The sequence below is a fragment of the Dicentrarchus labrax genome, unplaced genomic scaffold (genome assembly GCF_905237075.1).
Source record: "Dicentrarchus labrax unplaced genomic scaffold, dlabrax2021, whole genome shotgun sequence".
Lineage (NCBI taxonomy): Eukaryota > Metazoa > Chordata > Actinopteri > Moronidae > Dicentrarchus > Dicentrarchus labrax.
In genome coordinates, this window is record NW_026136723.1 from 10,904,135 (window position 1) to 10,917,906 (window position 13,772).

General features: G+C 39.1%; 2 protein-coding genes across 2 annotated transcripts in view; one reads left to right on the plus strand and one right to left on the minus strand.

Annotated features, from left to right (window-relative positions):
* The window catches only part of LOC127357905 (glutathione S-transferase A), a 114,591-nt gene that overhangs the window by 17,564 nt on the left and 83,255 nt on the right, over positions 1-13,772 (plus strand). The gene's annotated exons all lie outside the window — the stretch shown is intronic.
* Positions 431-8,932, minus strand: LOC127357896 (sodium-dependent neutral amino acid transporter B(0)AT1-like). Its single transcript, XM_051390459.1, has 12 exons — positions 8,537-8,932; positions 7,729-7,869; positions 6,944-7,081; positions 6,621-6,802; positions 6,392-6,502; positions 4,038-4,150; positions 3,826-3,954; positions 3,268-3,424; positions 2,942-3,146; positions 2,686-2,845; positions 1,355-1,517; positions 431-1,131 (listed from the first exon to the last, which is right to left on the minus strand). The coding sequence occupies exons 1-12, from the start codon at positions 8,733-8,735 to the stop codon at positions 925-927; spliced, it is 1,905 nt and encodes a 634-aa protein (XP_051246419.1). The 5' UTR covers positions 8,736-8,932; the 3' UTR covers positions 431-924.

Here is a 13,772-nt window from a genome sequence, read left to right on the forward strand (position 1 = left end):
ACTTTATCTGTTGCTGTACACAGATTAACCAGTGCACACTCTGTACTGTTTTTTTGACCTATTCAGTCAGTCAGTGTAATAATTAAACGTAAAATGTAAAACATTTCATGGCCTACAAAAAGATGTAAAAACAACAACAAAATATTACAGTTAAACACTGGGTGGTGTCCTTTGGCACACAGTGGTAAGAAAGGATCTACTGAGTGAGGCTTGTTTCAAGTGTTATCAGTAGTAAAGGGGAAGAAGGTTTCTTCAAATATTAACCACTTAATTTTGGTCTTATGTCTGAACTGATGAGTTGATTATTAACAGATCATATAGACTAACCTGATAGTTTATGGTGTAAGTGCAGCACTGTGATATACACAAAACCATTAAACTTAACAGTATGCCAAAAAAACATAAAAACAACACAAAAGTTGGCTAAAAATCTGATGGAATGTTTTAATATTTAAAAAGACATGTTTACAGTATGTCAAACGTTTTAACATAAATTAGCCCCTCTATTAAATTTTATTTACAAAATATTACATTTGTATAAATAAATACAATCAGCTGCTAATAATCTTCAGTAGTGCACAGACGGACATAAGACTGGTATCAGTTTTCTAATCTAATTACTGGCACAAAAGCAAATTAGCCCCTTTCCCCAAATGTCCAACAATTCCTTCAATGGAAAACATTAACCCACATGTAAAATTACAATAGTATGAAAAGCAATAACAATTACTATCTTCTTCAAAAAATGACATTATTTTACAGAAAATACTTATACATTTACTTCTACTTTTCACAGATAAACGTTATTGGTCATTAGTGTACTCTTCGATCATTGTACAGGGCATGAGGATGAACAGCATAATATACAAACAATAAAACAAGTCCACATTCATTTTATTATTAAATATTCAAAGTCAAATATGTTTAAAGCTTAATTTTGTCACTCATTTGTATTTTGGCAGAGATAGTGTCCACTGTGTAGTCATTGTGGTCCTTCTTGCAGCATTTATTCTGTATGAATTTGAAGAGGGCAAACACAGGGATGGCTAAACTGGGAACTCCTGCCAGGATGAAGATCATGACGTAGATCCAGGAAGGATACGGACGTGCTTCGAGGGTGGGGAAGTTCTCCTATGGCCAGAATCAAGGAAAATGTTACAATTTCTAGCAATGTACACACACACACACAAGTGGTCTGAAATGACAAAGGTTTGTTTTATAACCACAATTAATGAGAAGAAAAATTATTCAATGTGGAATTTCTCAAAGTGGGTTCCTCCCAAAATCACAAAGAAATCCATTTTAAGACATCACATCTAAAAAGGTCTTACACTGTTGTGTGGAGAACACTTACCGACTCCTGGTCCCAGACCAGATAGGTGAGACTCTTGGAGATTTGGGTTACGAAGTAGAAAATCAAGATGAAGATCATAATGAGTGGACTAACCACCCTCCATGTCACCTGCCAGAAAATATTGGGTTTGTGGCCAATCATAAACTCAATGTCCTTGTTAAACCTGTTTGGAAGCAGTAAGAGGGAGACATAATGTCAGTGTGTGTATGGAAGCATCCATAAAAGACGACCTTGCACTTTTATTAGTTACAGTAAATAAAGCAGCCTGTGTGGCTTGGTGCGTGTTAAACATGTTTCTGCTGCTCTAGACTTCAAGGAAATAAAGCTCTCTGGTTCCCTAGTCTACAACCTAACCTTACATCAGGGAATATCTTGCACTTTTATAAAACTTATAAGTAACATTTTTACAGCTTTCATCAATGGCATTATTGAAACACTGAACATTTTCCACATTTCTCACCATAACATCACAAGATACATTGTACTTCTTTGTCCTATGATGACTGACACATTACCTCTGTACCAAGGTCAGAATACAATGCTTTTTTGTTTCCTTATTTGTTTCCTTATTTGTTTCCAGTAACTGTCGCTGCCTCATGCAAGTATGACAAAAACAAGATTAAGTCTACAGGCATGCTAGAGGCTCTGTGAAGTTGTACAGCTAAATGATAATGTCACCATGCTAATAGGCTCTCAAAGACAATGCTAACATGTTGATGTTTAGCTAACATTTTCCAATAAGCACACAAAGCCGATATCATGTCTAATAGGTGCCATGCTATTGCTCCAATGGCTCATTATACCAAAACCCCAACAGTCCCAAAAATGTCCCATTGGACCCAAAGTCCATTGATCCAGCCTATTATTCCAAAAACAAATGCCCATTGCTCTGATGACTCGTATAGGATATACACAATGGTATTACTTATGAACATGGCTTAACTGACATAACTAATGTACCTATTTGAACCCAAACCATGATCTCTTCCTAAGCCTAACTGAACTGTAACTGTTTCACAATGTTAACCACATGTTTATTATTGTTACTATGATGAAAAAAGGCCGCCTGATTATTGTTACCATGATGACAATGGTCCAAATACACGAGATATGAAGGGCAAAAAACTCCAGGGAGTGAGGGAGGGTGTGTATTTTGGGAAAAATGGGCCGTTGGAGCAGTGGGCTTTTGTTTTTAGGATAAATGAGCTTTCTGCCTAATGGGACAAATTTCAGACTATTGGGGTTTTGGAATAATGGGCAGTCCCCAGCAAAAAAGCCATTACCTTGAATACTCTGCAGTGTACCGATAATCACTTCCGGGATAGACTCACCTATCTATGCCATAGATGTAAATAACAGCAAACATTTCACAGAATCCGATGACCAGAAGGGGGATAGAACCAGCAAAGTTGTCAAAAAGAGCTAGCCAGTAGTTTCCAGAGCGCAGGGTAAATATGAGCCCCAAAGCCAATGATATTAAGCAAGTCAGACCTGGGAAAAAAATACAAAAAAGTGGTTAAGCTCCTATCAGATTTTCTACTCCTGTGAAAATGTATTTTTTATCTAGTAAGAACGTCTGAAAATTACCACAGAAAACTTCTTTAGGCCAAGTTCGGGGCAACAGTCTGAGGTCCTGCAAAGGAACCACCACTCCTTCAATGCTGCCAAACATAGTCGAGAGGCCGAGACAGAAGAGCATGACGAAGAAGAGGACAGCCCAGAGAGGAGAAAAGGGCATCTTAATGATGGCTTCTGTGAACACAATGAAGGCCAGACCTGTTCCCTCCACGCCCTGAAGGAGCATACACCAAATATTTCAACCACCGTTTTGTCATTGACACTAACTTTAGGTAAATTGTTAACAATAGATAAATTACCAACAGTGGGAAAATATCCAAATGTTATCTATTGACCTGACTGAGGAAACTCTGCAGGTCACAGGTCTGTAGTTCCAATCCTTGAATGATTTCTGGGTTGGTCTGGTTGAGGTGTGCCAGAACTTCGTTGTAATTGCTATCTGTGATGTTGTTTTCGGGATAGTCGAAGGCATTCATCAGCTTCCAGATGTTACTGCCAAAAAAAGCACAGGGTAGATGAGTTTAGTCTGATATACCTGAATCCCAATTACTTTTTTTTTTAGGACCAGTGTGTAGAATTAAGTGGCATCTAGCAGTGAAGTTGCAGATTGGAACCAACTAAATCCCCTTGACTGCAGAGGAGAAACTACGGTGGCTGGACAACATCTAGGGTCCCCATATGGAACCAGTGTTTGGTTTGCCCATTCTGGGTTACTGTAGAAACATGGTGGTATATCATGGTTGACTCTGGAGAAGAGGACCGACTCCCTCTGTAGACAAAAATCATTCTAAGGTACTGCAACTATGAACGTTATATTCCATTTCTTCTAAAAGATCCTCCTAAACATTACATACTGGACTTTCAAGGCAGCCTTTGTGCATTTTGAAACTTACTCTCCCAGACAGTCATCAAATTTTTGCGTGGCCCTGAAGCCGATGATAGAGTAGATAACCGTTGCGGAGTACACAGAGGTGCAGCCATTGATGATGGAGATGAGAACAGCATCCTGCTCACAATTGTTGCTACAATGAAATTACAAGCATGTCAGGAGAACTGTTCAAAAGAACGTTGATTGCATGACTGTGCAGTTTATGAAGTTACTCACTGGATAGAGTTGTAACTGGAGAAAGAGATGAGACCTCCAAAAGCCACAGAGAAGGAGTAGAAAACTTGAGCACCTGCATCCAACCACGTTGATGGATTCATTAACTCATTTATCTAGAAAAGTATAGAAATTAGAATACATGTATGTTGAAAACTGAGCAGAGATTTTTATGCAGATTACTTCCTGTTGTATATTCTGACAGTAAACACTATTCCTGTCTCAGCCATTGTTAAAGGACAATTCCGGCACAAAATGAACCTGGGGTTAATTACACATGTGTACCGAGTTGGTCGGTTCTCTGGGATATGTTTTCATTCTAATCGAACGTGACCAGTTTTCGCACAAACTGCTAATTACCTTATAACGCTAGTCAATGGAACGCAACAGAGACTAGTGCTTCCACAGGATACACACTAAAGAGATGGTGGATTATTCAACCGAATTTGAAGACATCGACAACGAACCCTTTCAGTTTGATGGACGTCCTTATCTTTTCGAGCCGGAATATACAGACGAAGAGCTGCGGGAGCTTTTTGAAAGGGCTACGAGAGAGAGAGAGCTACCAGTAATCAATGCCGCAACACAGCCTCGTACTTCGGGAAACTGGTGGTGTACCTGGGGACATTGTGAAGTTATGGCCACCGAAGAGGAGTGCTTGTGTTGCACGAAGTGGGACCTGTTGCGTCACGACACCCAAGAGACGCAGTGTTTTCTACAGTCTGAAGATTTCCCCTCTCTGATAAACAGGGCTGTACTTGAAACTTTTTTCCATGTCCCAAAAATAAAGTGGAGGCAGCGACCAGAGGGACAGTTATCCACTGAGTAAGTACACTAAGTAACACTAAGTTATGTCTTACATCCGTGCGATTATTTCTGATAAATTGCGCAAATTACGTTTGATTTTAGTTCACATCGCCAGAAAAAAGTTTCAAGTACAGCCCTGTTTATCAGAGAGGGGAAATCTGCAGACTGTACAAAACACTGCGTCTCTTGGGTGTCGCAACACAACAGGTCCCAAACCATGCAACACAGGCACTCCTCTTCGGTGGCCATAACTTCACGATGTCCGCAGGTACACCACCAGTTTCCCGAAGTATGAGGCTGTGTTGCGGCATTGACTACCGGTAGCTCTCTCTCTCTCTTGTAGCCCTTTCACAGAGCTCCCGCAGCTCTTCGTCTGTATATTCCGGCTCGAAAAGATAAGGACGTCCATCAAACTGAAAGGGTTCGTTGTCGATGTCTTCAAATTCGGTTGAATAATCTGCCATCTCTTTAGTGTGTATCCTGTGGAAGCACTAATCTCTTATGCCCTCAGTGCTTTTTTCCGGCAACAACGTTTCACGCGAGATGGTGCGTTCACTTCACATCTCAGAGACTTCGACTGGTCGCGACTGTCTGTACACTTACAAAGTTCTCAATGCTTCGGTTTACAAGTAGGGGCTCTCGTTATGCTGCCGTGTAAGTGTGGTGCTATTTTGAGCCTTTTTAGTGGTATAGAAATAGTGATTTCTTTTCACGTTAGTCTGTGCCCCGTTGACTAGCGTTATAAGGTAATTAGCGGTTTGTGCTAAAACTGGTCACGTTCGATTAGAATGAAAACATATCCCAGCGAACAGACAAACTCGGTACACATGTGTTATTAACCCCAGGTTCTTTTGCGCTGGAATTGTCCTTAAATAATTAATGTGTGGACATATTGTACACCAGAATAACATCATAAAAAGTGATACTGTGATAAATCAATTAATTTACATACTAAATTGGTTTTAAGGTTGTTATCTGTTACTCATAATTTGTCAATGTGTCAAATGACCACATCATTAGTGAAAATGCACTGATGTTTTATTCATTTGTTGGCAGTATGTTTGAACTTTAATTTTCAGCTTTTATAATTTGTGTGACGAAAATCACAAAAACACTTAAATGAATCTTCAATTCAAATGTGAATTTGCAAATGTTCTTTTCAGCCATAGTGGTTATCTTTGCTTACAGTGTATCTTTGGTATTTCAGAAGCACTTGAGGCAGTTTCTGTATTCATAAATGATACATAGATGAACACTTTGTGCACTGGAAGACACTAGAAATCGTTTTTAACAAAAATTAGCTTATTTGCTTTCTTCCCAAAAAGATTGATACCACTTATGGACTATTTCAGGCTAACGCCAGCCGCTAGTTGGCTTAGCTTAGCACTGGAAACAGCTTGCCTTGTATTTAATGGACAGATATGAGAGTGATATAGGTCTTCCCATCTAACTTTTGGCACATTTCCAAAATGGAAAAACTACTGCTTTAAAAGTTTGTCTGATATTAATGTAAGGACACTTGTTGGTTGATGTGTTACACCATTGCTTACATCTGGTGTGAAGAGGAACTTAATTCCATCTATTGATCCCTTCAGAGTCAGTCCTCTGATGAGAAAGATGGTGAGGACCAGATACGGTAGAGTGGAGGTGATGTAGACAGCCTGAGAAATGAGAGAACGATAACAATGAGCCAAAGATGTATATTTGAACAAACATTAATGCTCCAAATCAGGCATCACTCCCGCTGTAGATTACTCAGATGTAATTTGACTTTCAGACCTTTCCAGTGGTCTCGATCCCTCGGATGCAGCAAACATAGAGCAGAATCCAGGCAGCCACCAGGGATAGCACCATCCACCACTGCAGACCTCCAGCTTCATCGATAGCTGTTGAAGTGTTGAGGGTCTCTCTGTACCAGAAGTAGTCAACGGTGCTGCTTCGAGCACACTCCTCCACTAGACCTGCAAAGGAAAGAGATAGCAAAAGGAAAAGAACAGGATGTCAGCAACCTTGGAAGGAGATGTTACCACAAACTGTACATCAGATGGGTTTTTAGAGCCTCTCTGAATGTTCTCTTGATATATACTGTCAATAAGGCATACCTGTCCTGTTAGCATTGAGAGGACATTGACTCCAAGGCAGAGGATCCTGAAAGGAGTTGAAGAGATACCATATGATCCAGGCCATGATGGTGTTGTAATACATGCCCACCAGAAATGAGACAAGCATGGACGCAATACCTGCAACAAAATGAGACAAAGAGTCTGTGAGGCTGTACTTACTGCCGTGCTTTGAGCTAAATGCTAACTTCAGCAAGCTAACATGCTCACAATGGCAACATGCTGATGCTAAGCAGTTATATACCATCTTGGTTTAACATGTTAGCATGCTAACATTTGCTTATTAGAACTAAACACAGCGAATAGCTGAGGCTCATGGGAATGCCTTTAGTTTTGCAGGCACTGGTATATGTAGGCTATTGGAGGAAAAGGTTTGACCTGATGATGGCGCTAGAAGACTAGTTAAAGGACCAGTGTGTAGGATTTAGTGGCATCTAGTGGTGGGATTGCAGATTACAACCACCCTTTGACTTGAAGCAGAAAGTATGCTGGCCATGAAAAACGTGAAGGGCACCCTAAAGTCAGTGTTTGGTTTGTTTGTTCTGGGCTACAATTCTTATTTTCAGGTGATTATACACTAATGAAAATACCAAAGAATATAATATTCCATTTCAGCCAATAGCTCCTTCTAAATGTCACACACTGGACCTTTAAGGGATGGCCAAAGTAATTAGAATTCACCCTGGTTGCTATCTCTGGAGACATATGCAAGTAGCATGTCTTAAAAAGAAATACACAACTTAATGTGCATGCCTTATTTCACCCACCAACTCCTGTCAGGTACGGACTGATTGATCTCCACACTCCCACGCTGCCTTTCCTCAGTCGCTGTCCAATGGCAAACTCCAGGTGCAGCAGTGGGATTCCCTCCAGGACCAGCAGGATAAGGAATGGGATCATAAATGCTCCTAGAAGTATAACATTCACATTATATCAATTTACAATGTACAGAGTGAGTCACTTTATCAGCACTTTAGCTGTGGACTTCATTCACAAAATGTTCCCATAAAGACACCTATAAAGTGTGAATGGACACTACATGTTTTATAACCTCACTCTGTACTACTTAAACCTTGAATAAAATATTCACTTTTACGAAGTGTAGAATTTGAGGAAGTGAAGGAAAAGTAAGTCATTTCAATAGGAACAAAATTGCCAGTTGATATTATTTAAATTGGAAGAATATTTTATGAGGATTTGTTGGTTGATTTTAAACTTTAAAGGTCTCAGTTTAGGATGAACAGGCATTTGTATAATTTTTTTTAATGATCAAAATGACTGCTACCACTACTGTTTCTCTGCAGTCAGTAAACATATGCTTGCACTTATAAACATACACAAAATGAGTTTTGCAAAAAAATTTAAAATTCTGTTTTAATGAATAAATCCCTTCAAATGTGTCAGTGTATGTGTTAAGTGTACAAGGTTTAATTGTGACTAAAAGTAGATTGAGTTATTTAAAATGGTTAAAGACACATTTGGATCCTTTTAATAATTCACACACATTGCTTGACTCTTAGTTTTTATGTCTGTGTGAAAGAGCTAAAATCAGAGAACACCCAGGCTCATCCTTACCTCCTCCATGGCTTTGACACAGGTAAGGGAACCTCCAGACGTTGCCGAGTCCCACACAAAAGCCCACACAGGTGAGCAGATACTGGGCTTTGTTGTCCCACTTGGGCCTGTCCCCTGCCTCTTCTTTTTCCATCTTCTCCAGGTCCCCATGAGAGGGGATCCGGTCATCCAGTCCTGGGTTTGGTAACTTCAGCTTCATGGTGGCTTCTCGTAAACTACACTGGACGATGGTAACTGGAAACTATAGCTGCTGAGCCTCCCTTTGGTAACCAGTTGCTACTTCCCTGCAAACCTTCAAGGGGATGTGTCCTTTCTCATACAATCTCCTCTGTGGACTGTCTCTCTCTCTCTGAGTCCTTTACCTCTACTGGGTGTCCTACGAACGGGCACTGAGGTATTTACCGTGACCTATGGCACCTAAACTGCAGTTATCAGTAGCTCATTATAGTCTGTGTTGTAATGTCAGCTAGTTGAAAATGTGCACCCTTTTTGATAATTATTAATACATCACACGAGGTACCATCACCAACATTTTCCAGATGAATTTGGTATTCATGAGTATGTCAGGGAAATGATAAAATATGATTTGATGTTAACAAACGAACAGTATATCAAAACAAGTTTAAAAAGGTGATCATTGCGTTTACTTACAGTAAAATAATTTCAGTTACTAAAACTATAAGATTTTACTGTTGACCAGCTAACATATTGAAACAATAAACTGTGATTATAATAGTTAGTATAGTATAATAGTTTTTGTGTCTGTTTGTTAGACAAGAATGAAACACTCACACAGCCAGAGGCAACATGTTTTCCATCATAGGTTATCTTAACTACCAGGCAACGCCTTTTCCAGTCCTTGAGAAATCAGATTGTTTTATGGAATAGGGATGTACACACTTATATTTTAGTCTGTGAAGGCATATTTGGTCCATGTTCTCTTAAACTTGAAATTCAAATGTTTAACCATGCTTTGGTTTGGAGCAGTCATTAAACAGTCACAGATTAAAGTGATTTTTCTTTTCTCATTATGCCTTTTTTTTCTTCTCCTTTGCAGTTTAATTGTTAAGCAGCTCAAATTTCATATAAGCCTTATCCGTGTGCCCTTCTCATACAATTATTAACCAAAGCAAGACAGGTGTCTGCATTTACAGAAGATATCTAGCAGTCATATCTCGGGTTATTTTAAGGATGCACATAAAGATATATATGTGTCTATATATAGTGTGTGCATCAACTACTGTTAAATATAAAATATACCACCAAAAAGCAACAGTTCAGTAAATAAATTAAGTCATATTTGTCAAAAGGCAAAAAAATCTGAAATTTTGAAACTTTTTATATGAAAATGAACAGATATAACGATATATGAATTTCAAATTCACAGCATATTTAATGATTTATAAATTACAAATGCCTTATATTTATTTTTTTCATGTTTTTGTCCATATAGATAGCAATAGACGTGCATCCAACACACTAATTCAAGATGGGAAAAACAGATTTCAAGAATTTTCTACTGGACCAAAAATCACTCATGCATGCCATTCCTGTCATATAGGGGTTAAACGCTGCCTGAACCCCTACACTGCCCTTCCTAGGTTGTTGGCCGATACAACAGTGGGATACCCTCCAGGAGGAGCAGCATAAGAAAAGGGATCATAAAAGAACCATGGTGAACTCAAGGTAAGCTTAGATAACTGGAAAGATCCTTTCTGCCTTTCTATCTTTTACTGTCTGCATAATTCCTTTCATATATAGTTATTAATTGTCCTCCTAATACATTTTATACAGTTATTCATCTTTCAAAACTTCACCATCATGTGAAGCATTATGTAAAAAAACATCCACACAAACAAAAGGGTGTAGTGGGAGCTGTTATGGTGCACATTATCATGCATGACGTCGCATATGGATGGGTTCAGGACTGAAAGTTCACTTTGCTATCAGGACTAGATAGTAGAGATTTAAATGAGCTGATATGGAAGAACTGAATCACGCATTCAATTATGATCCTCAGCAATCATTTTTTTAAACTGTGGGGGAAAAGACTGCCATTTTTGGGGGCTATTCAATTCACCAGTGTCACTGAACCTCACAGTAGTAACACAGGCTTAACATTAACTACCCAAGATTATTATACAGACTTAACTGAACAGCAGCTCATGCTTTAACTTTATCAGTGACACAGAGATTGTTGGGAAATTGGATTTCCATTTCTGAAAGTTTCCAGCTTATCTCAGGAGGCTTCAGGCAGCAAGTTGAAGGTTAAAGAGTCTCTTCCCTGAGCTGGCACAGTGTATAATATACATTGTAGCTGCTTTGCCTCCTATAGCCATATTCTATCTCAATTAAGATATTTCTAGTTGTTCTATTGGGTGAAAACTGCTTAAATAGTTTAACATATCATATGAATTCAATCATGGAAAATAAAATAAGAAAACATAGTTTGTTGTTATGCTTTGCTTTAAAAGATGAATGCTCTCTGCATTTATCAAAAAGTGTGTGCACTAGCCCACTGTTACGTTTGTGTGTCTGTGTGGACTTTCTGGTTGCTGAGTTTTGAGTGTCTGTGGGTGGTGCTTTGTGGGTAATGCCAGAGACTATCTATGTTCCAAGGGTTCTAAGGTCTCTAACCCTGGAAGTGTACTTTGTCCAAACAACATTTCTCCTTTCATCCTCAGTTCATTAATTCTCTTATGATTAGTTTATACTATCCTTAATTTTTATTTCAAGGCAAGTACTAATTACAGGCTAACTAGCCATAGAAGAAATGGCTGCCTATGCTTTGCCAGTAATCCCTTACCTAACCCTAGGACTTGGGGACATAGGACTCTTCGTCATCTTTTCATTATGTGTAATAGAAATCTGGGGAACACAGGACAATGGGAACACAGAAATAGCCCCAGTAGAGTTACTCATGCTAATGACCTGAGTCTATGTCTGTTTATGTATTCCAAATAAACCAGAATAAGTAAAGCCCATACCTCGAATAGGAAGGAAGATTTTCTCATCTATGGTTGGTTCAACACTTTGGTCCAGCCTATAATGTCTCAACAGCTGGATGGGTTTTAAATGAAATACAGTATCTTGACAATTGAATGGATTATAACTATATGAACTTTGATCACTCTTTTTGTCTTACCTAATCATCAGTTCAAATACCTGCAAAACTAATGACATTCCCATCAGCCTCAGCTGTTTGTTTAGGGTTAATTAGCAAATGTTGGCATGCTAACATTCTAAAAAGTGCAAAATCAAACATCTGCATGTTGTATGCATAAAACTGGTACTGTTGGGTCTCTGTAAATGTTATAAGGAGTTCGGTCTAGACCTGCTCTATTTGAAAAGTGTCCTGAGATAACTTCTGTTATGAATTGGCGTTATACAAATAAAATTGAATTGAATTGAATTGAATAAAAACACTTCTTGTACAATTCACAAAGCCAGTCGGCCAGTAGTTATTGTTTCTTCATTCCTGTGACACTGTTTTTTAAAGGGCCAGTGTGAAGGATTCAGTGGCATCTAACATTGATTGTACATTTTAATACAGCTCAACCTTCTAAGGGTGTAGGAGAAACTATGATGGACAGCGAAACTCGCAACAAAATGGTAGTGTACCATACATTCTGAGGTATCATACAATATCAAACTGTATTGAGGACATTTTGATAAGTAATGAACAAAATGCTAACAAAACTCCAAGAAAAATGTTTCCTGTGGTTATTAAAGCCAAACATTTGCACCGAAGTCACTGTGATACCATAAAAGTGGAAAGAATAGCAGCAGAGAACCAGAAGACCTTGTCCTTTGACCTCATTCCAGTTGTCTGAATATGCTTATGGTATCACAATGACTTCAGTGCAAATGTTCGGCATCCTGACTGTGACTTCACATGGAGAGATCCAGTCAGAATACAACAGAAATTACATGATAACGTCATGTAATGAGTATGATTTATTTTCTTAGTTGTTCATTTCTTACAGGAAATAGTTTTTTTTTCAATTCAAAGCTACTGTATTATCACATCAAGGAAACATTCAGGAATTGCTCACTGTTTAGTAACCATCAGCAATAATTTAAGATAAGATGTTCCTTTATTGATCCCCCGAAAGGAAAATTCGCATTAGGCACAGCATCAAAGGGGAATGTAATGCAAACAAGTATAATAAAATAAAATATAAATACAAATATAATCTAGAATATATAAAATATATACACTATATACAATATAGTTGAATATGGTCCAGATGGGTAACTGGAGTGTATAACTGTACATGTGCACTGTTAAAGGGTATTGTGCAAATAAAAGAAAAAACTGTTGTGCTTGTCAGGTTAATGGTTGACAGTTTAGTCAGCGGAGGTGGGGGGGGTGCTGGGTGCTGGGTGTTGTGCAGTCAAATGGCTGATTGCACAAACTAAGCGCTTTGAGGCTCGGGGCTGGGTGAGTCTGTAGCTGAAAGTGCTCCTGCACAGACATAAGAGGTACATAAGACTGGTATCAGTTTTCTAATCTAACTACTGGCACGAAAGCAAATTAACCCCTTCCCCAAAATGACCAACAATTCCTTCAATGGACAACATTAACCCACATGTGAAATTACAATAGTATGAAAAGCAATAACAATTTCTATCTTCTTCCAAAAATGACATTATTTTACAGAAAATACTTATACATTTACTTCTACTTTTCACAGATGAAAGTTAGTGGTCATTAGTGTACTCCTCTATCATTGTTGTTGTGATCTGTAAGTCCTGGACGTCAAAGCAGAGATGCAAACACACTGGTGAGTGGGAACTGAAAATTCTTTAATAACAATCCAAACCAAAACCAGAACAGAAGCAGGCAGGTGGAAGTCTTCTGCAGAATTGCACAGGCGAATCTTGACACAGGTAACGTAGGAGAACAGCATGCAGAGTGAGAGCAAGGAGTATTCTGGCAGCAAGCAGGCGTGAAGACCGGGCTAATGAGGTGGAGGGAATAGGCTGAGTGAATTCAGGTGTGCCTCTGCTGCCATCAGGAGGAGCCAGCCACACCCCCTGCCCCACACAAGGGCTGCGTTTCATTAATAGTTCCACTTCCCCTCGTTCACTTACCCTCAGCCCTTGGTATGACGTAACAGCATACGTCGCACGGAGGCCACTTGGAGCGCGGAGGGAAAGTGGGCGGGGGAGGTGCCGGGGAGGAGCGGGGGATTTAAATGAAACGCACATGCCCTTACTCTGCGTTATAGCG

What these genes read in the sequence shown, in the direction of transcription:
- LOC127357896 (XM_051390459.1), bottom strand. Translation starts at nt 8,735, where the DNA reads ATGAAGCTGAAGTTACCAAACCCAGGACTGGATGACCGGATCCCCTCT. An exon ending in TTTGATGACTGTCTGGGAGA is followed by an intron (nt 3,425 to 3,825) that starts GTAAGTTTCAAA and finishes TTTTTTTGGCAG; the next exon opens with TAACATCTGGAAGCTGATGA. An exon ending in TACATCTATGGCATAGATAG is followed by an intron (nt 1,518 to 2,685) that starts GTGAGTCTATCC and finishes GCTTCCAAACAG; the next exon opens with GTTTAACAAGGACATTGAGT.